The sequence below is a fragment of the Temnothorax nylanderi genome, unplaced genomic scaffold, assembly GCF_030848795.1.
Source record: "Temnothorax nylanderi isolate EJ_2023f unplaced genomic scaffold, tnyl_v1.0 TNYL_tig0508_pilon, whole genome shotgun sequence".
Classification (NCBI taxonomy): domain Eukaryota; kingdom Metazoa; phylum Arthropoda; class Insecta; order Hymenoptera; family Formicidae; genus Temnothorax; species Temnothorax nylanderi.
Genome location: NW_027249570.1, coordinates 26,391 through 50,305, shown reverse-complemented (window position 1 = coordinate 50,305; position 23,915 = coordinate 26,391). Strand labels below are relative to the sequence as shown.

General features: G+C 40.0%; 1 protein-coding gene across 4 annotated transcripts in view; it reads left to right on the top strand.

Annotated features, from left to right (window-relative positions):
* Positions 1 to 653: 653 nt before the first annotated feature.
* Positions 654 to 23,915, top strand: part of LOC139783515 (uncharacterized) — a 45,552-nt gene continuing 22,290 nt past the window's right edge. The window contains exons 1-2 of one of the 4 annotated variants that reach the window (XM_071722692.1): positions 654 to 1,342; positions 4,530 to 5,060. In XM_071722692.1, coding sequence (XP_071578793.1) covers positions 4,748 to 5,060 — 313 coding nt within the window. In that variant the 5' untranslated portion in view covers positions 654 to 1,342; positions 4,530 to 4,747. The remainder of the gene's footprint in view (positions 1,343 to 4,529; positions 5,061 to 23,915) is intronic. The other 3 variants (XM_071722691.1, XM_071722693.1, XM_071722694.1) reach the window with 3 other exon arrangements.

Below are 23,915 nucleotides of genomic sequence, written 5' to 3'. Positions count from 1 at the left end.
CGAAGGTGTACGAAGGTTACCAGTCACGGATATCTCGAATTTAACGTGAAATTTCAAATTACGTGGTACTAACGCACAGTAATTGATTACACACGATGCATAATACGCAACCGTTAATTATGTGAGCAAATATCGCGTTCGTGATTTGATTGCCAATCAAAATCGGGCGGATTTACTGTCGATTTTCCTAATCCGAAAGTTAACAGGAAAACTGAACAAAGGAGAATCAAGAGATCAAGATGATCCAAAGATCAGAACTCTTGGGATCTTACAAGTCTAGAACATATCGAACAATAAACATAGATTCTACATTTCGGTGATAACATACTTAAATCATTAGTTATTCCATTTCACTGATAATTAAAAGAATAAAAAGACTGCAACGAGAAATTCCAATTTTAAAATTGCAAATCGTCGAGATTTCTGCGAACGCTCATGCGGATCTCACGCGCGAAATACGGAAATCGTGAGGAAACGGATGTTCCGAGCTAGTCGAGGAAAAGGAGTCGCGGAGTCACGGCGGGAAAAGGAGGAAAAAGCTTGACGACTCGGGGAGAGATTCCCGAGCACGCGAGCCTGCGCGATACAGTTTATTTGAACTGGGGATCCACGAAGTGGGGAGACACGGCTCGGCGTTAGCGCACGGCCGCGTCTCTGCGGTTTGCGGACTTTAGTCGCACGATCTCGTCCGAAGTGTCGAGGTACTTCTTCGTCGAGAACGCCTCTCGCAGCTACGCTCTGATCGACCGGTCGTTCGATGGGTCGATCGTGCCGTGTACATCCGATCCCTTCGAGAAGAGCCGAACGCTCCACCGGAAATCTCCGTTGGTCCGGAAACCGAAAATTTCGTGTGACCGAGTTACGAGGGAATTGCGCGTTTGAGTCACGAAGAAATCCAACGAGTGGCTCGGAATCTTTACTTCGGCGTCGTTTCGACATCGGTGACAATATTTGAAGCGTTTTCGTAATATATTTATGAATATATTACGAATCTTCTGTGTCGGGCGATCTCGACACGTGCATCGGTTCTAGTTGCACACGCGTGTGAGAATGCTTCATATGAATTGACGCTTTTGATGGATAAGACGGAGCTTCGTTAAGTTTCGATGATCGACGAGGTGAGTGAGAAGGATAATTACAGTGAATGGGATCGAATTTGACCCGAGTAGCACAATCTCCAAAATCCACCATGTGCTCCAAAAATCGTGAAAAATCACAGATGTATAGAGGTTAGAATGGAACATTTTATGGAGTTCGAAGTGGATTTCGTCAATGATAATCGTTGTTCTTTCTGTTCATATCCTCGGGTATGGAGTAATAAACAAAGATATATTACAAGAACGTAATATATAAAGATATATATAATCACATCATAATTCTGAGCACTTCAAAAGATCATATATCATTCTATTATTAAATTTTATTGTGCGCTTTATATCATATGCACAGAATTTAGAATCTAAGTTGTAATTTTTGAAACCGTTAGTAGGTGTCCCAGGTTTTTTTACCCTACAAACTTTAATAGTATATTCTATGAGTAGAAATAAGGAGAAAACGTTACATATGTATAAATATAGGTCTCAAAATGCTTTATTAGGAAGTTATAGCAAAAGTTAGAATTTCGTATTAAAGAAATAATAATGGACTTGCTATATAAATACGTAACATGCCGATATTTACCTTATTTGCTTCTTCTAGTTCTGCTTACTATTTGAAATAGTTAAAGATGATCATAAAAACTTGTATGAATACAAGTAATGAGCAGTATCCTCTAGAACATTATCCCAAAATGCACAAAAGAATATACGCATATTCATTTTGTGCACGGTTCGTGTGCAGGGGATTCAAGGACTTTTGTTAGAGATCAACGAAGATTTCCTAACAGAAGTGCTACATCACACGGTCTTTACCAATGTTTGCAGTTACGCTTAACGGGTTTAAATTCTTAGAAATAAATTCAATATTACATCGATGTACGCAATGCTTGTAATTGAAATAAGCGGACGGCACTTTGAAATGCAGACTTAAGTGAAATTATTTCTTGCACATTTCGTACTTTTGCTATAACGTTCTAATAAAGTATTTTGAAACCTATGTTTATACATTTTTTTATTTTTGCTCGTAGAACATATTATTAAAGTTTGTATAAATAACCTGCGATATCCTATATTTGTCACACTTTAAACGTGCAATATGTTAATTAATAACGATCGATAATCTTCAATATTGAACTCACAATTTACTTTCACTGTGCTGAACCATATTAGATCCTCACACAGAAAGTTCTTATTAACTTATACTCAAATTAAAATCTCCTGCTTTGTTCCTGTATTTAATTAATCATCATATCATTAGAAAGTTGCGCGCAACGCAGAAACTTTCATAAGCTCGATTAAAATCTAGCTGGCAGGGTTACGTGCTTGGCGGCACGATAGATCTTCTGTAGGAAAATTACGTCAGGGATGCTCGCAATGCACACAACGGCCGCGTGGAAAACATAAAACATTTGCAGCTTAGAATAGTCACTAATGGGCGAATTGCTAAATCTGCACTTTCACTTCGCACGATCTATTATGCACACAAACGCGGCGAGGTTTTTTAGCTTAACTCTGCGTGAATACGGCTTAATTACTCGATATCGCGAATTCGCGCAATTCGTTTCTTGTCAGGTTTACGTCGACTTATATCATGTTCGACAAAACGGACGCTTTAACACTTGACGTCTGTCATACGTGACGGACGTCATCTTTAAACCGCAGACAATAGTAGAGACAGACTCTCTACTGTAGGGAGTCGAAATCAAAAAGTCTTTACAAAAGGATTCCATTCCCGTCACAATCGCTTGTAGTCCCTTTGAAAATTTCGGTCGAAACGTAATTGTCCGTTATAAACGTACGTGTGTGTAACAGAAGGTGGAGACGCGATTTCTGAAAAAGATCGTGCACACGCGCGGAATAGCAAGTATTCGTTCGCGTACAAGATGCATACTAACATGCGGGCGATCCGTAAGACAAACAAACGGCACAGGAAACACGGAAAAACGGAGGTTTGTAAAGGTACGTACGCGTCATAGCCGGTCGCCGTAATAATTCACGATACCTTCCGTCACGGTCGCTTTAGTCACAGGTAATTAAAACCCCATTACTTGGCGATTATAGAAGTTTCGCGGGGGAAAACATTCTATCGCGAATAACGAGGAAGAAGCCGCGGGCTCACAAAAAAAAAAGAATTCCCCATTCTCATGTGTATTCATGACCGGAATCGCGGATAATGCCCGGAGAGTCCCCCGCCCGCGCATCATACCTTACATATGTAGAATATTAATTCCCGTCATTCGTATGCGATGTACGCAATATCGCCGCGAATGCGCGTAGCCGTGGAATGTCGCAGGTGCAAGTCACTCAAGAAAGTGCATTATGGACTGCGTAGCATTATGACAGCGAGCATGAATAAATTATATTCCACGTCGCTCTAGGAGCTACTATAACGGACACAAATCATCGTTCCTAATTACGTGAAAATCCCGGGGATACAGAATCGAAGAGCAGAATCGGATTAGCGGAATCGAAAACTTCTGTAGCCCAGAGAAAGTATAATGATTGAGCATATGAGTAATAGACTTTTTGGCGGCCGGTACGAGTGAGCGAAATAGGTCGTAAGCGAAAGTAAAACTGACAGTTTCGTTTAGCGGTATGTCAAGGTATCAGGTTAAAGAGAGTAAGAAAATAATATTGAGTAATAGACTTGTGTGAGATATGTAACGATATTTATAAATCATTCGCTCTGATAACGTTCTGTCTTCTGTCGCGGTGATGCCGCGTTTCTGCCGCTTACGGCTTCAAAGCGACTTCAAGACGGAGACGACATTTCGCAAGTAACAGAGCACGCCGATTTACCATTCCGCCCACGTTTCTCCGCGACACAGAGCCGCTTATCTGAAAGACAAACACCGGTGGCGACACACTGGTATGCCACGGGAAGATAATCATCGTCATAAATTCATCATCATCATCATCGTCAAAGCGCCCGAAGTGTAATCACTCATTAGCTCACGCGGTTTGCCGCCAGCGTATCACTGTCAAGACTGTCATACCTCGCGAAATGACGAATTTCATCGAGGGTGGTTGAAATCATACAAAATTTAGAAGAACAAAATAAAGAAAAAGATCGTATACACAATATATTACACGTCGGCGAACTAGCTAAGGATGTAAAAATACTTCTTCGAGTGAAGAAATAACGGAGGAAAAGGGAGAAATACATTTTATTCCGACATTGCTAGGTGCATATCGTTATATGCAAACCGAAAATGAGCTAATCATTGCGAGAATCGCGTTATATTATTAATATTATTTAAAAATTCGTGGAATTTTTAAATAATATTAATAATTATAAACCGATTTCTAACACCTTTTCGTCGCGTTATAAATCGCTTTATAATTATTAAAGTTGTAAGAATTGTTTCGAACGAGATTAAGATTTCTTTTTAAACGATTGAAGTATAATACCATTATTTTTTTAAACTTTAGGATTATGCAACGACTTAGTGTTGTGTTAGACGGTGTCTCATTTTCATCAAGTATGCGGACAGAGAGTAAATTCATCTGATTTCTGACATTTATAAAACAAGAAAATTTTTTCGACAACGTGCATGAAACATATACATTCCACCGCGCAGACTGGTGAAATGTAAAAGGAACGAAGAAGAGAGTTTGGTGCGAATACTGTGAGAGATACTGGTGTCGCGATGTCGTCGAGTGGTGAATTTTCGACGTTGTCGAGCGGCGAGGCCACCGGAACTGGCGAGGACTCGTTGCCGAGCTCGAGAGAGGCGACCGCCGAGGCCGCGGGTTCCGGCGGTGGTTTCGTGCCACTGCGCGAGTTCCTGGACAGATTCTCACTGCCAAGGGTGGTCAGGGTCGAAGGTGCCGGTGGAAGGCCGATACTGCTGTACAAGCAACAGCAGAGATCGCTCCGAGTCACGGCTACGCTGCTGATGCATCGTTACCGTCACGATGTCAAAGTGGGACCGGAAATAGTCATCCCGGAAGGCTATCCTGGTAAGTACAATCTCAAATAGTATTTGCTTGTACACTTGTGTTCATTTACGTCAACGAATTTAGTAAAAAATGAGACTGAGCAGAGAAGCAAATTCCTTCTCTCTTAAAACATAAAAAAAACAATGCAGTTGATTTAAAAATGTAATTCTAGAAGAAATTAAAAACCTCTTTTAAGCTCTTTTTTAAATCGGAGAACAGTAATTTTTATTTCTAGTAATTAGAAATTTCTGAGATATATTTCAATTCACTAGTAAATATATCTTCCAATAGAAATAAAATCCATACTATTTTTGTGCACTTTTAAAATAAATGATTAAAAGGTTAGAATATAATACGGAACGAAAAATGTAGTTAATGAATGGCAAATCGCACACGAAGACGCTGTACGGAATTAACTACCCGTCGCATTCCGGCCTTTGACTCGACGTATCGATCACAATGATCGATTGTGCTCACGGAATTGTATCGGAAACCCGATCTGGGATTAAAACGATTGCGGTGTTGCGTAACAGCATGTCACGCAGTATGTTACAACTAATGGATTGACTCGTGATTTTTCATTCTATCGATTTTTCTATTCTATATGATTTTTATTTCTATCGATCAGTAGATAACTAAATAAGATAACTAAATTGTGCAATTATATTTTTTTACGACTCGAATATTTAAATATACGACGATTGAGATTTTTCTCGTGAAGAAGGCAAACGAAACACGCGTCCATTTGTCCATTTATTTATCCACGCTTAACTGTATACATGTAATCAAGTTATAGTAGGCACAGTGGTGATTTAACCTCAGCAAAAGAAAGTAATAGATGGTCGTGGGTGGCGGTTTAACAATGAAACTACGTTTATTCTGAGAGACAGGGAACGACGTGAGCTACACGCGAGTTTGATCAACGATTTATAATAGACATTGATGTAAAATTCAGGGAAAAAATGTTAACGATCCCTAATAATGATAATGACTCTCAAGAAAATACTAAGAAGGTAGAAACTTAATTTACGAAGATTTTTTTTATCCTAGATTTTGACGATTTTAATCAAATAAGTATAAAACTGTTTCGCGAGATATTTGCCTCAGTTTTATATCTATTAGTATCTGCTTTTTCTTGTAAAACATCGAAATGCAAAATGCAATCACGACGCGACATGATGCCGCAAGGACCGTTCGACAGGTATTACTCAACGCCCAGGAACACATATAGACGTGGCCTCGCGCATAATCTACATAGAAACGTTTCAATTTTCTCGGGTGCGGCGTATCCACACACGTTACATCTGCCACGGCGGCAACAACAATTTCTCACGGCCGTAATCGCGCTCGCGAGCGTGTTAGCGTATACTCTCTCGGCGCCGCGCCGGTTCATAGTTCTCGCTGGCAAGAAGTACGAACGAACGAGCGGAGCGCGAGCGTCGGCCTATAAATAGTGAAGCAAAGTATGAGGTATACATGAGGTAACGCGGCAGAGCGTGTCGCGAATTATAATTTAATATCGTCCCGGCTTGTAATGCCGCGAGTACGTTCGCGATAATGTCTATGCGCAGAAACGTACGCGAATGTACGAATCTCACGACGATTCCCTGGCGCATCGAACGAAATAGACAGTGAAGGAAAAGAAAGAGAGAAAGAGAGAAGAAAATCTAGTCGCAGAAGGAAAGACAGAGGAAAACGCGTGCTAGAAGGGACAAACAGCCCGCTAACGTATCATTCAGTTACACCGGGCGCAGGTAGGTGGTCAATGACATATGGCCATGAATAATACCCCCCGCTCGTATTAACATAACGCCTGACAATACTTTTTTTTCAATGAGCCGCCATGAATTACAAACGCACGGGACGCCGGGATTGGCGTGGGACGAGATTACGTCGACGAGCGCAACGGGGACTCGCTCGCTCGCTCGCACGAGGCAGAGCAGCGAAAGTTGAGATACCGCTTTGTAAAAACGATCTGACAATAAACGGCCGAGGTAGAAAACGAAGACCTCAAACATTGTAAGATACACTAGACCGATATAATCCGATCGGTCGTCGTTAGAATTAGTTACTGTGTAATACTTTGCAAGTATCAGCGCTCGTTAAGCGTTAGATTTTTGATACATGAAATGAAAAATTTTGATCTTCTATTTTTTTTTCATTAGATTATGTTGTGTCATCTCATAATTCTCCGTGTTTGGTTACAATCGCTTGCTAACGAAGTCCGCCCCTAATCCCGGCGCAACCCCGTGTGTTGCACGCACCAAGCGATTCATGTCAAGGTGTTGGTCAATACGCTGGGCGGATTAATCGCCGAGGCGACCATGAATGCACGCGCGTGAGCGCTTGATCGCGCGCGGGATTACACGAAAGTATAATCAGCTGCATAAGAATGATTTTTCTAGGGGACTAAACATACAGGTTGAATTTACAACCTGCAAGCGGAGCACGGTGTCTTTTCCATATTCGGATTTAAAACTTACTTGCTGTTAGTTATTTAATTAAAAAACAATTTTAACTATATATTCATATGATCCCCTTTATCTAAGGATAAGCAATGTGATTTCTGCCCAATGCCCTATCAACGTGAAGAAATTCAAGCAAGCGCGAGTAAACAGCGGGAGTAACTATGACTCTCTTAGGCCCAGTTTCACAAGTGTCGGTTAACTTTTAACCTTAGATTAACTCAAAGCTAATCTACAACGTGCTCTTTGCTTCCTGTTTTCTGCTCTTAACTTCTTTGCGACTATCTCGTATTTCGCAATTCCGTCGCGTAACGCGATGTTTTTTGGCGACAGAGGTCGCCCAAGATAAAAATTGACAAACTTCAGAAGAGACAAAAAACATCACGTTACGCGACGGAATTGCGAAATACGAGATAGTCGCAAAGAGGTTAAGAGCAGAAAACAGGAAGCAAAGAGCACATTGTAGATTAGCCTTCGCTCTTCGTTTCTTTCTAACGTCCCCCTTAGAAAGAGACGAAGAGTAAGTTAATCTAAGATTAAAAGTTAACCGACACTTGTGAAACTAGGCCTTAACGAAACAAATAGCCAAATGCTTCGTCGTCTAATTAGTAACGCGCATGAATGGATTAACGAGATTCCCAATGTCCCTATCTACTATCTAGCGAAACCACTGCCAAGGGAACGGGCTTGGAAAAATTAGCGGGGAAAGAAGACCCTGTTGAGCTTGACTCTAGTCTGACACTGGGCAGAAATCACTGAGGTTCTCGCGTCAACTTCGTCGTGTCCTCTTTTAAGCCCGAACTACGTCGTAATCGTAAAAGTTCAAACTGAGGCAACTCATACGATGAGCTTACGATAGCTGTTACGACGAGCATTACGATCGCTTACCATGAACTTCACGATAGATGTAGATCTAACTTTAAATATTCGCTATATGTCGGAGAGAAAAATTTATCGAATTTTCAGCGGGTTTCCGAAGAGGCGATTATATTAAGAATAAAAATTTTTTTTCCAAATTGTCGCAAAAAAAGAATATGCGAACAGATCTAGATAAAAATAAAAGAAATAAAAAGATGAAAAAATATAACTATAAAAAATAATCAGTCGGACGATAAACAAGAAATGATATTTTTCTTCTTATGCTGGTATAACTATAACTATAGGCACATCAACGTGGTGACATGCTAATACATAGCTGGCAAGATTGAAAAAATGTCTAAACCTACGCACGGCGTTCAGATCTATGGACAAGCCGTATTGAAAAGTCTAATAGTCCAATCGAGAAAACAAGGCGCGAGACAAGACCGCTGGCGATTTTATGCAACCGTGTCGATACACCCACGTGCTCCGCACGAGGGAAAGAGAGGAGAATCGTAATATTATCTTCCTTCGTGTATGTATGACTCTTGAACATGCCCCGACAGTTTTGTCGGTGAAAATGCAAGTGCTCGGCGAAGAAATCCCTTGATTTCCGCATCCGCGATGAAAAAGTCGAAAAATGACGATCAGTTTTAGAATTCTGCAATACGACTTCAACGACGGAACAGGTTCAAAGTAACAAGTATATGTGCACACGCGCACGTATTGGGGAAAAGTGGATATGTGGGCAGCATTTTTTCCATATTTGCCAACTTTCGATCTCGATCGCGATGACGATATTACGCTCGAGAGAAAGAGACGATCCGCGGCGATAGAGCGATAAGATTTTGTTTTATAGCGATTCATTGGGAATCTCGAAAATTACGACCGGCGAGAAACGATGAAACTCACGCTCTCGATCGTATCCTCTTTACGACTGCAATAATACAGCCATGTTTACGACTGACTCGTGGGTCTTTCTCTCTCTCGCTCTTTCTTTCCGGGGTGGAATATGAATCGACGCGCGCCGCGGATTTGCAACGTAATCCCTCGCGATGCAATGACAATGTACGTCCGGGAATTCGCGCGGGGTCTCCTCCGCTGTCTCGGGGTATCCTTGTAATTAAGGCCGGCCGCCGCGAGCGTTGTCGGCCGCGATGCCGATGCGGAAAAGTGCAGACCGAAACGGATAATAATTGCCCGCGGCCGGGGCCCCTCGATACGACATTATAAAGTCATCATGGGCAAGGGGGCACGCGTGCTATTCTCAGTGCCGACTCGGGCGACTTTTTCTCGGCAACGCCGATCCGCGGAGATCTGGATCCTCGACGTGCCGCTCATCAATTATGAGTTACGATCGTGCCTCAAGGTTCCACCGGCAATCTCAGCCTCGAATCGAACGTCCTCCGCGCGCGCACGTCTCCCCGAGCCCTTTCCTCCGCTGCTGACGATAGCTATAAATCGCCTATCCCGCCTTTTGGCAAGTGAGTAGTAATGTCCTTGAGTGTTTATTGTCTGCTATAGATAGACGATCCCTTTTTTTTTTAATAGTGAGATTACAGCTTCAAAAAAAAAAAAACAATCGATCACGAAATTTCCAATAAATTCTTTTTTATCTAAAGACAATTGTGCTTTCAACAGAGAAAGACCGAAATTTAAATTAGTGACAACCCGGAAGATGTACGATTATTTCGAACCTGACGATCGAAATCTACGCTACCGAATGTGCAAAATAGAAAAATGTAAAAAAAAACATTTGGTTAGGCCCGGGGTGCCCGGATAATATTGAAGTATGTTACAGAAGACACTTGACTTTCAGCAGAGAAAAACCGAAATGCGAACAATCAGAAAGCAGACTAATACTGCGATTTTAAATAAAAAAAAGAAATAATTTTGTTGAGCGTAGGTAATCAGGAATTTCATCTTACAATTAGATTAAATTACATATAAGAGAAGGAACATTAGAGACAAATATCTACAGTGACGAAATTGGTACTAGCATAATAGAAATTAAAAATGAACCTATTGCAAACAATGAAGTCCACAATTCTGTTGAAGTAGTACATCGTTCCACAAGTGTTTCTCCGAAAAGAATTTTTGAATCCAACCAAATATTGATTAACGTGCGGAATCATTATAAAGGAGAAATAAAAAAAAGTTGAAAAAACAGTTATATGTCAGTACCTACAAAAATAAAAAAGCACAAGTTTTTTAATCCAACCAAATATTGATAAACGTGCAGAATTATTATAAAGGAGAAATAAAAAAAGTTGAAAAAACAGTTATATGTCAGTACCTACAAAAATAAGAAAGCACAAGTTTTTGAATCCAACCAAATATTGATTAACGTGCGGAATTATTATAAAGGAGAAATAAAAAAAGTTGAAAAAACAGTTATATGTCAGTACCTCTATAAAAATAAAAAAGCACAAGTTTTTAAATCCAACCAAATATTGATTAACGTGCGGAATTATTATAAAGGAGAAATAAAAAAAGTTGAAAAAACAGTTATATATCAGTACCTACAAAAATAAGAAACACATGTTTAATATATCACATAAAATAAGAAAATAGAAAACTCTATTTTAAAACTTAAGAAAATCTATAGCGTGTATACTAAGTATATTTTTTTTATAATTTTTTTATAATTGTTATATCAAAAACATTAAAAAATCATTTTCCTTTCCTTATTCCGGGAATGAGTATGGATAGAGATCTTTTGTCAGGCAATTGATAAACGTTTTCAATTTTCATACCCGTGGTTTCGCTATCGCGAATCTCCGTCAGGAATAAAGATCTCTCAAGTAGACGCGCGAGTTAACTAACGGGAAGGGTTTCTCGTTTCTCTTAGCGATGGCGATGCTCTTCGACATGGTTCGACACTTCGACGATATTACACACTATGTGCAGGATCGCAGGACGACGACGAATGCACGCGCGCATGCACAGCGCATCATTAGGGCGTTTCGCCAGCGGCGACGGCACGTCGACGCCATGAATCCGCTCGGCACTTGAGAAAACGCGCGGAAAATGCGGAAAATTATATTCCTCGCGACGCGTCCGCGTGTTCGTTGCACACACGACAAAACAGGTTGCTTTATAAATAACATACGGCGGCAGTGGGGAGATACTGTGACCGCGGCGATCTCTTTCATGTACAGTATTTCAACGAATGTAAATGCAAATGTCTCTGTGAAGACGAGATAATCGAATGAATTATATCTGTTCAATTGAAGTTGAATTGAAATATTAAAATTTCAACACAAACGAATTCATCAGCACGGGTTACATCAGAAACATTTTCGATATGCCGAGGTGGTCCCTCGCACAAGATTTAGTATTCATCACGCGAGACACAATGTGTCGTCAGCACGTGTCTCTCCGCCCACCCTCGAACGACGCATCGATGATGGAAGTGGATATCGATTAATCGTCTTACGTAATGTATCGGTGCCGATATATGCACGTTCACGCCCCCGTCGTTCCAGAAAAGGGAATGGTTACGGTAATAACGACGCTTACGCTTGTATCTTGCGACCTGACACCGCGAGACATCTCGACGAACGTAATTTCGCCGTGATTGCATCGTCATTTTCATGCACGTGTGTCTTGAACGAGTTATACGGCTTATAACTCGCATATATACGCGACTATAAAAATTAGATTTCTATTCCATCACGTCAAAGTGAAATCTAAATGAAGTGTGATACAGACGCGATGTTTCTGACCGGTACGGAATTGATTTCTAAATTGTATTATAGCATTACACACTTCGCTTGTTACAACGTCTTTTCATCGATAACTTGGAGGAGTAACAAACTGCAATTTTATGCGTTAAATATAATACGCAAAGTTGTGAAAACGTGGTTAGATAATAATCACTTCGTTTAACATTCCAGTCAGATTTATTTTGTATATTATTCTGCTGTAGATTCACCGCCTTTGGCGCACATGTATCTTCGAATGTTAATGCACTTTATCCCTCCAAGACAGTATTCAGGTATTATCTTATCGCAGGTTTTTGTGTGCTTATTCTGTAATAATATTCTGTCGTTATATAGTAATCTGAAGTTATTAATAATTGATATTACACATATGGGCCACAATCAGCCATTATATACGTCACGCTAACGGGTTAGTCATAAAGAATTGCATTTATCATGTTTATTTCATATGCTAATTTTCAATGTCAGTCTTTCTAAGACAACGCCGGCTAAGACAACTTGTCAGACGCAATTTTACTAAAGGAAAAAGTTGTTTCTTTTAGCATAAAGAATCACGTCCTGTACTCCGTATCCGCGAGTTTTGGCACACCCTATATACGTATATATGCAGCGAGAGTCTCTGAAGGGTTAAGAAATACAAGGGCTAGTATATATATCACGCGAAACGAAACCGAGAGTAACAAGGATCGCGACTAGGTTCTGTTAAAAAAACAAATCCACGTATTCGAGATTGATGTATAAGGTTGACGAGCGCAGCGAGCGGCGGGCTGAAATAAATTATGTTAACAGCAGGTGTAGCTCCGATGCATCTCTCTCACTCTCCCTTTCTCCCTTTCTTTCCTCGCGTCGAGCTACGGCGGAACGTCGCGGAGAAAATCGGCACGATACGTAGAGCTAACCGACGATAAACAACGATAAATTCCTCCCACCTACGCGGGTACGATAGTACGAGAGTCCGGAATACGTGTACGGCAATACCTCCTCCTCGGAAGGCAATTTCAATGAGCTCGCGCACAGCGCGCGGCTCAAACGTGCCCGCGAAGCTGATGCATAAATACCTATAAATATGACACGGCGGGGCCCGCGGTAACGTCGCATATTAAATTACATTCTTAAGCAGCTGGTACGCACGCCAGGGACCGGACGGTATGGCGCGCATCAAGTCAGCGGGGCTGATTAAACGCAACCACGGAACGTAGTGCATCGGTACAATGAGACGGACAGAGAGGTAAAGAACCGATTGGCGAGCGAGAGAAGGAGAGACGCGGTCGTTCTGTTCTGGGTATTCCCCGGACGTGACATCCTGATTCAAGCGGTATAAGAGTTGTCGGAAAGATATGGAGAAGGAAGAAGGAGAAAGGATACGCGAGGACAAAGCGGGAAACGGGATAGAAAGGGGGGAGAGAGATAGAGAAAGAGAGAAGACGAGCAGGCATACACCACCGGAGGCTAGGGATGCTAATTATTCTGGTTCATGCGAGCAATTTGTCGACTACCCGAGGAACGTATGTTTAATACCCGCGGGGCTCCCGGGTGCCCGCGGGTATTTACATCTGCGGCGAATACCGCGGCTGTAACGCCGGGTACGTTGAGAATTATCGCCGGGATTATACAGTGTGTGTCTCATGTGCGAGCGAGGGCTGAGCCGCCCTCCGCGGTGGCGGAATCGCGCGGAATACGCGCTCGCCGTGTGTAAGGGTAGCAATCTCGAGACGATATATATGCACGCGCGCACGGGGTTAACAGGAATCGGCACGATTTTCCAAGCTGAGCTTCTGCACTGGTTCGTCTATTATCACGCACGCGGCCTCATCTTTTTCCTCCGCTTCAACAGAAATTATGCGCCAGGTATTTCATCGAGGCTTCAGCTCTGTATCCGGAACATTAGTGCAATTTGCGGAACGTGCATTCATGGAATGAACGCTCGTGCGGGAACTGCGCTTCGATTACCATAAGTAATATCGATTTCACGCTTGGCAGCATTTTTCTCGAACAGTTTCGACGACACACGGAAGGACTGATCAAGTACTATAAAAGACCTGTATTAAATTAATAGCAAAACTTTTTTTTAACAATAATGTTATATATATATATCACCTTGTGTACTTTTAATCTGTAACTTTATTAAATTTGTACTCGTAAAAATTCGCGAGGAAAAAGATGAGAAAATATATCTGAACTATATCTTACTAAACAAATCACAACTAAATAAACATTCTCAAAATAAGTGAAGAAAAATAAGTGGATTTCAAATCTCTGTGGAATGCTCTACTTTAATCTTCTCATTGCGGTAGGCTCTATATTCCGCGAAAGGATAAAATGATATAAAGGAATAAAATCTTTTACGAAGAGTGTACCGTGAAGGATCGAGAATTATTCTTGGATTACAGCCGCACTCGTAACTTTTCTAAACCGGGGCTCGTTCCCGTTCATCCGCAGTGGTGGCGAAGGCTTCTCGCTAGAATAGCAATCTGCAAGCTGCACGTGGGGTTAACAGGATCTCTACTTTGATTCTTCTTCCTGCTGCGAGGAAGATCGCTCCAATTTCACAGTGGGAGCACGTGATATTAAGTCGCGATCGAATACTTCATTCGCCGGAAGCTGGGACTTAATCGTTCCTCCGAGAACACTCGTTACAAACACACAATCCTCGTAACGAGAAAGGAGGGAGGGAGATTTATTGCGTCCGGCGAATGTGTGTTATCATATCCCGAGATCTGAATGTTTAGTTAATGGAAATCACGGGCGTACGATGATAAGTTAGAGTCGAGGCAGCTTTTCGCTTTCAAGTTTTCGCAAAATCTTGAAACAGAAGAGATCCTCTATTTTTTGCGTTTATCTTCAAATAAACTCAGCGACCTTATATTTATCGATTTTCAGCTCTAGCAATCTGCGTCGGAATCCAGGTAGATAATTTCATAAATAGACTTCCCGATGACGAAAATGGCTGTTGCGAAAGACCTGGTCGTTCTCGATGTAGGAAATCGGTCTCGCATATCGATGGGACGATAGGACTGCTTCGAAATTTCTTGGGTGTGGCTATTAAAATCGGTTATGAAAGGCTGCTGCACCGCGCCGCGGAGAGGGTCCCAAGACGTGAACCGCGCGAGTTGTAAAATTCTAAGAAGCCGGAATGGCCTTCTCCTCGCGTTGCACAACGCTCCGCCGCGCCTCCTGTGTGCTCGACACAATAATTCATTTACCGAACGGCGAACATAAGCACGATGTTAGCGCACGTCGCGGCACGCTAATACAGTGCCGCTCACACACGAGAATTCACGCAGAAAAGCTTCTTTTCGCGCCTTGAATGAAGAACGGCGCACAATAGACACAATGGCTCTGTGTCGACGAAGAGTGCGGCTATTTATCTTCGAGATTTTTTTCCAATAACATCTCATAAGAAGCCTTCTAAAAGCGTATTGACGTAAATTGAGTTGCTTGTAGGCAGAATATGTTACTTCGATTTGCAAATGTTAATTAAACTGGCTTCGACTGCGTCGCGACTAAAGGTCGATTCTCGCTATCAGTCAAGTCACGGCCCGGTCATGGTCCGGTCACGTTCCGATTAAAAATCAAGCGTGACTGGCAGTGTAAATGCAAATTCGAAAAAGCATTGAATTTAATCGCAACGATTTTTGATTGGATAGTGAGAATCGATTTAATTTAAAAAAATTTAATTTAAAAAAATTCAGATATTGCAGTTATTGCAAAAATTAGAAAGAAAAAAACCATTAATTTTTCGTACATTTATGAATTAATTTGTCTTTTAATCAAAATATATTTCTTACGATAGAATCATTTATTATAGATAGATATAGGCAATGAATGCATTATTAATCAATTGCGAGATGTATTTCAAGGCTCAACTGTCACGTTTATGTTCCAAGAACTACCGCTCGATTTTCTCAATAGCGTAATCTTCGACTTGTGCGTTGCAATCAAACGGGCTCGATGTATGCCTATTCCTTTTCACAAACCGGTGTTTACACTTGTACCTTGAACTACCTTGATATCCAAGCTGCATTTCAACGTTGTTACGTCGTGTTGTGTCGTGAACGTCGATGACGTTATCGATAAATATCTCGGGATGAAATGACGTGCGATTAAACTCACACTTACGAGATAACAAAGCAAGCGGATTAAGAGTAAATTATAAGAGGAACGTACTTAAGTCCGCGTGTTCTAAAAGTCGCGACATCCGACTAATAAATATCATAAAACACTACGAAGGCATTAAAGTGCTGTCTTCATGGATAGCGATTATAGCAATTAAAATTATAATCTGTAGACATGCAGTCGCATAAACCATTCGCGGTGTCGGCCGTTGGATAATAGTATATCATTAGAAAGGACATCGCAATAATTCACGGCGATGTTCACTCTTCCGTGAAAAACTACAAAAAGGTAAACATTTTTCCCTCGAAACCTGACAGTGAGGTAAATGTATCGTTTTGTGAAAGCGGAAAATTTCTAACTTCCGTAACTCTCCGTTATCTTTCAGGTCATAACCATTAAGGTGGCATTTAATCGCCTGTAAAACTGTAGCTGCGCGAAATAATGTAATTGAAATTGCGATAATACCGGCGAGTTAAAGTGTGCGCGGAACCGCAAACATACTTTGTCTTTTAACGAGGTAATGCTTCCGCGAGATATCGAGGTATAGAGTTTACACTCTCTGTACACAGATCGGAACTTCCCGTTTAGGTGCAAATCGTCGGCGAGGATTGCTTATCGGAGTAAGACTAATGCAAAATATACATAAGCGACAATTAACGCGCCGTGGTTTTCGTTATTTGCTCAACAATCGCATACAGTATTTAAGAGAATAACGTGATCGATAAAGTATACATGTGTCATTAAATAAGATAAAATGGAAACGCTACCTGAGAAAGAAGAGTTCCTTAAAGATAAAGCCACAGTGAAAGACGCAATTGTATAATTTATGTATATTGTATTTTCTATAACAGTTTTCCCGATAAATTTTTAATTTTTGCAAGTTCTGTCAATCGCAAAATACGCGATGGTTTATATCGCGACGAAGGCCTATGCGGATAGTGCGATCTCCCGTTTTGTGTATCGGCCATATGTAAAGATATCGTGGAAGTAAATAATTTCAATAGCCGCGCACGCGAGGCGGTTATCGAAAGACACTAATGCGAGGCATAGGTAAACGACAATTAATGCTCCGCCAACTTTTTCGCGGCCGCTATAATCCCAACGCGATACCCTCGGTAATTGCGGAAGCCCGCGTTCCGCGCTATCCGTTAATACGCTAATTGATAAAAATCCGCGGTTACTCTCCCGCTGCTCCGCGTGCGTGCTCAGGTGCATTCAGCGGAGCAGAGCACTTTTAACCGATGATACCTGAGATCGCGAGTTTATAAACTCGCCCGACATCGGGCGAGATTAACGCCCGATTAATTAGTTCCGCCCGTAAGATATTCGTTATATACTTCGAGAGAACCTCGAGTATGTTATTCTCACGACGCGGTGCGTGATTCTCCGCGCGCAAGACCCGATCGCGGTCTGTGATCATTGTCTCTATATACATACGGCGGAAAAAAAATCGGAAATCGCTTCGATTTTATTTGCCATAAACCGCGTCTTCCACGCTGCCCCCCCCCCCGCCCCCCGCCCCCAATCCCGCGCCGCCGAGAAGCGATCATCTTGCGTCGGGTGGAATTCTCTTGGCACGGCTCGCGGTCGTAAAAGGCACGGGAATACGCCCCTCGCAGTTAATACCGACGGGACGGCGATGCTGAACTTTCGATTTCGCGCCTCCTTCGCGTTTCCGAGATTTATGCAAATCTCGGAGGTGCGTGAAAGATGTATGGCTGAAAGAGAGAGAGTGAGAGCAAGAGAATGAAAGAGCATCACAGGATACAACACGAGTCCGAGATCCGCTTGGAACTCTATATATACGACCGTTTGCGCGCGTTCGCGACGTATTTCTGGCTGTAAATCAACGGGTTATGCATAGAGAAGGAACAGAGCGCGGCCGCCACTTCCGCCCAATAAACGTTTTACATCCAGCGTTCCTCTTCACCCACTACTGAACTCCGACACTCCGGAGTGACTTAAGTCGCGCTCGAGGCTGCGTGTAATCGCTCGGTCATGACGAATGGTTTCCAACCGAGAAGTGTTACAGAGTATTGGTGATGGGGCATGTTGTTCTTTGTTATTTATCGAGACGTGTTTAATTATCATGCAAAGGTAGCTTCAAGCTCCATAAACTCGTTAAGTCCGCGTTACTAAAGCGTTCAAACGTAACATTCACGTGATGAGAAAAAGAGCTCTGTAGAAAAAGAGCTATGCCGTGAAAATTTCTTAAAAAATATATTCAAATTATCACGAATCAGTGCATGTATTTAGAAAATCAGTTATACGCGATGATTAATATCGTGATTATTCTTATATAATTTAAAATAGGAAAATATTATAATCTTTCATCGAATTTTTTAATTTTATTGTCAATAATTTTAGATAAATCACCTTTAAAAATATCGAGATTATTCAATGTAAATCTTACAGCTCTATAGCGCTTGGGACGATTGAAAGAAAGAGAAAATCGTTTCACATTTCTTCACGAGCAGAATACAATATTGTATCGTAAGTTTGGTTGGTAAAATGGACGTAATTTTGTTCAGATCACCGCGAATTGCAGCCGGTTCAATATTTTTTTTTTTTTAAGCGGCACTCCCACATCATGGTAAAGTCACGAGCGTATTTTCACGATGTATTTACCCGGCTAAGAAAAAGATACGTCCCTTTTTCTTTTTTCCGTCGTGCGACTCGGACGGAGACTCGAGCGAGCCAAGTCTATGAGCAGCTGATAGACAACTCGATCCGGCACGACATGAAAGAAAATTATCCCGAACGAAGGGTCAAAGGGGTTCAGTCGTGGCCGTGGCTCTCCTCACGGAAATCCTCTTCTCAAAAAGTGTTAATAAAGTTGCGCCAAGTAAAGCCAAATCTACAATGTGTTCTTTGCTTCCTGTTTTCTGCTCTTTTAACCTCTTTGCGACTATCTCGTATTTCGCAATTCCGTCGCGTAACGTGAAGAGGTAAGAGCAGAAAACAGGAAGCAAAGAACACATTGTAGAGCAGGCTTAAAGGCTCGTACACACTTGCAACAAAACATCGTAACTGCAACGCCGTCACATAATACCGACGCAATGTGTGGACGATACCCCGTAACTTCACACCAAACGTTTTTAGCGCAACATAAATGTTCACGGCAAAGTTACACTGCGTCCCGTCGCTTGTCGGTATTTCTGCGCCGCATCCAAAGATGTCACGCAGTACTTAAAGTTACGCGTCGTTTAGACGGGCTTCAAAACAAATGATCGTAACACAGTTTGCATCGGTGTGATCAGTCTGCATCAATCGCCACTGTCGCCAGTACATAGTCTGAGTGTATTCTAGCGTTCAGTATGGAGTGGAACAAAGAAACTACTCTTCGATTTATTGATATTTATATAAAGAAAAAGATTTGCTCTGGAATCAAAAAAATCAGAATTATTATAACAAAATAATAAGATTTGACATAAGCAAGCAAATAAATGTAACACCAGATGAGTGCAAAAGAAAAATGTCTTTATTGTCAGCATTAAGTGAAAAATCTAAAATAAAGAAAAGCCAAGATACTGAACATAGTGGGACGCAAGAATGTTCTTGTTCGCGACGACGTTCGGTTCGAGTGACAATTTTTCTCAAACGTACGCGTAACAGCACCCCCACTCGATCTTGTTTACGATTACGTTGCAGTCACGATGTTCTGTTGTAAGGGTGTAGGCACCTTAAAGCATTTTAACGAGTACTAGAGTTCGGGCGTGTGAAGTTAACACCCCAACATTAAAGTTCTGTAGTTCTGATCTGAGTTCCCACTTTATTTTGAAGAGATTAAGAGTTCCCTATATAGTTTATAAAAAAAAGATCTCTCGAGTTTCTGATAGAAGAAACATGTTTCTTTATTTTTTCAAAAAACAAAAAAATAATAAAGTATTATTTCAAGCCAGAACATTCTGAATAGTTCATTTGATTCCTTTCGGAGAGTTTTACACAGTTCCTGATAAGTAAAAAATTGCAAAACCTTAATATTGAAAAAAAAAATCATTATCAAAAATTACATAAATGACGCTCACGGCAGACCTTTGAGATCAAATAACTTCTCAATCAGTGATCTGATTGTTTTCGACCATCATAATTTCTTTCAGAACTCGAGTTCTGTCCAATAAATCAAAAATTTCAACCTAACAAGTAGCACTTCCCAAGTGATACATGCCGATTTTTTTCATCTTTTGGTCATACCTTCCTACATCATTAAAAAGAGAGCACCTTGTATAAGTCATCTAAATAATATTAAATTAATTTTTTTGGCATAAATTATCATTTTTTGGTTCCTGAATCACACCTCAAAAGATGAAAAAAATCGGCGTGTATCACTTGGGAAGTGTTACAATATGGATTTTGACCTTAGGCGAGAACGCACGAATCATTAAAAAATTATTGACAAATATCCACGACATCCACGACAGATCAAATTCTTTGAAGAAGAATCAAGTTTTTCTATAGAATCTCTTAATAGAGATATACGCGTAATAATTAAACATCGAAACAGAATTGCGCATTGCAAGAGAGAGGAGGTAGATAAAATTTTTAATGAATTTTATAACTAGACTATTTCGTTAAAAAAAAAATCGCGCCGGTCCCGGGGATCCGAGCTCGGTCCCGTGCCTTGGCCTCCCGCGGATCTTCCTCTCTGCGAGGCTTACATATTGTACAAAAACACAATTGTAATATCGTTACAGAAAACATAAAGAAAACCTACAGAATATGTGTGTGTACTTATGATCTTTATTCTTTACCACTATTACAAAGAATGCACATGTAGTATTATTTGCAAGTTTTTTTATATTTTTGAGCATCATAAGACTTGGATAGTCATAAGTTGATAGTAAAACGGCAACGTCCCACGACCAGAGAGCTGATCGTCATGGCGAAAGAAAAAGAGCTCGAATTAAAGGGAATATACAAATATTTCTTAAAATACCACGAGCGTTATAGAAAATATGAGGCGTGGACAAATTCCGTACGACATTGTTTGTCGAAAAACAAAGACGATTCCATTAAAGGCAGACCAATCCTAGGAACAAACGGACACTTTTGGCGCCTGAATCGCCAATGCAAGGCGTCTTACAAAAAAATATTACTATCGCACTCGAATATAAATCTAGAAAAAAGATTTTGAGACAAAGTATTTATTTTCAAACCTGACACATAATTATAAGAATCGAATACCTTAAAAATGTATATAACGAAAATGTATAAATACATTTATTAAAAGGCAATAGAAGATAATATGATCATTTTACACAATTATTTTAAAGTGTATGCGCGGCAAAGTCTTGCCACTAAAGCGTGTAACTGTAATAAACTATAATTGATACCTTCTACCACTCCCATGTGTTATTCCAATTTCCTATGAATCAATGTTAAGAATAAGAATATTTTGAAAATAAAACGTAAATATAACATTATAATCAATTTCCTGTAGCAGAATTCATATCCAGCATGCACATCACATTGTAACATAAGTCACTTTCTGAAGCTGGTCGCCATAACTTTGAAAAAGCTAAGCACTCAATCTCCGGCGATTGACAAAGTTGAAACCGATTTCAGTTTAACACTGATGCAAGCGGTTATGAAAGGGTTGAACGGCATTTAATTGCTCGAGTATCTAAACCGTTCGTATCAAGATATGACAAATAGGACACATACCATAACCTCACTGACAATTCTGCATATCTGTTCTTCACATATGAATCACACCAGAGGAATTTGGCCGTTTTTAATTACTTAGCTGTTGCTTTGTCGAGCGAAATTATATTGTTATTAAGAGGAAAGGTTCAAAAATCTTTCAAACAGAATCGCAGTATCGTCTTGCGGGGATGGCAATGACGAAACTGATTCACAGTAATAATTTAAACGCGACTGATGAAATATTTACTCACACGGTCAACATTTTTATTTCGAAACAGCGCTATCAGGCTTGGTAGATAGCGTCGATTTCATTCTCGAGACCGAAGATTTTGACGAAATACCGATCAAAACAGGTTTAAGGTTTTGATGGGTTGATGAGTCAGTCGAAACATTTGTTTATACACGTATACATATATATACATATATATATATATATATATATATATATATATATATATACAATAACATATATATGTATATGTTATTAATTTTTTATTAACAATTTATCCTTTTTGGCCTATAATACTGGATTTACATATCAAATTCCAAGATATTCAACTATTTTCTATCAAGTCTTTTATTATGGGTGTATACGTGCATGAGTGCACTTTAATACTTGAAATAGTAGTTAACAACCATACTTATTAATATAAATATAGAATATTTATTCTCTGGAAGCCCCTCTGGCTTATAATGTAGGAGTACATATCACATTTTAAGATATTCAACTATTTTCTACCAAGTTGTTTATTATGCGTATATATGTGCTCAAGCACACTTTGATGCTTGCAATAACAACAAACAAACATATTTATTAATATAAATATGGAATATTTACTCTCTGGAAGCCCTTTTGGCCTATAATGCAGGATCTATATATCACATTTTAAGATATTCAACTATTTTCTATCAAATCTTTTATTGTGCGTGCATGTGTGCACAAGTACATTTGGATAATTGTAATAGTAGTGGATAAACATATTTATTAACATAAATGAAAAATACTTACTCTCTGGAAGCCTTTTTGACCTATAATACTGGATTTACATATCACATTCCAAGATATTCAACTATTTTCTATCAAGTCTTTTATTATGGGTATATACGTGCATGAGTGCACTTTGATACTTGAAATAGCAGTCAACAACCATATTTATTAATATAAATATAGAATATTTATTCTCTGGAAGCCTCCCTGGCACTACATATATATATATATATATGTATATGTTATTAATTTTTTATTAACAATTTATTCTTTAGTGGTCGTTCTCGATCTTTGTTATCACAAGAACGTGATTCCTTAAAAATTTGGAGAGAATCGCTCTTTGCTGTCGACCGCTAGAAAATAAATTATTAATAAAAAATTAATAACAATTAAAGGAAACCGCGTCTTGTCGCAAATACTTGCTGAATCGTTTTGTTATCACAAGAACGTAATTCCCTAACAATTTGAAGAGAATCGCTCTTTGCTATGTTCTACAGTTATTTATCAAATAATTTATAACAATTAAAACATATTTTTATATTAAACCGTTGAAAAAACAGTTTAAACATTGTCAAAAAATATATATAGATATATTTAATTTTAATTAATTAATTATATCTAAGAAAAGCTCACCGGCCGATAATAATTAACCTACGATACGTTCGTACCCCCCGAGGATCCCACATGATATTCGGCCCTGTTCGCGAGACGTTCCGCTGCTAGCGTCGGCTGCTAGCTTCAGCGACATGTTACTGATTATATCTTCCGTAGAATATCCCATTTTCCAGAAATGACCTATTACCCAGCAAATGTAATTCGTAAATCTAACACGATATCTGGATACGCATACATATTAGTATCTTTGAACGTATATATTTTACCGTGCACATTTTATTTCTTTCAGAACTCTTAGAGTTCTATCCAAAACTCCCATCAGAACTCCTGAAACTCTTAAAAAATTTCTATGCAAAAATTTTCAAAGTCCCGAGGTCAAAATTAGTTTATAAAGTTCCGAGTAGTTCTGATTGGAGTTTTGAGCAGTTTGTATCCGCACTTAATCCTCCATGTTACATTCGGC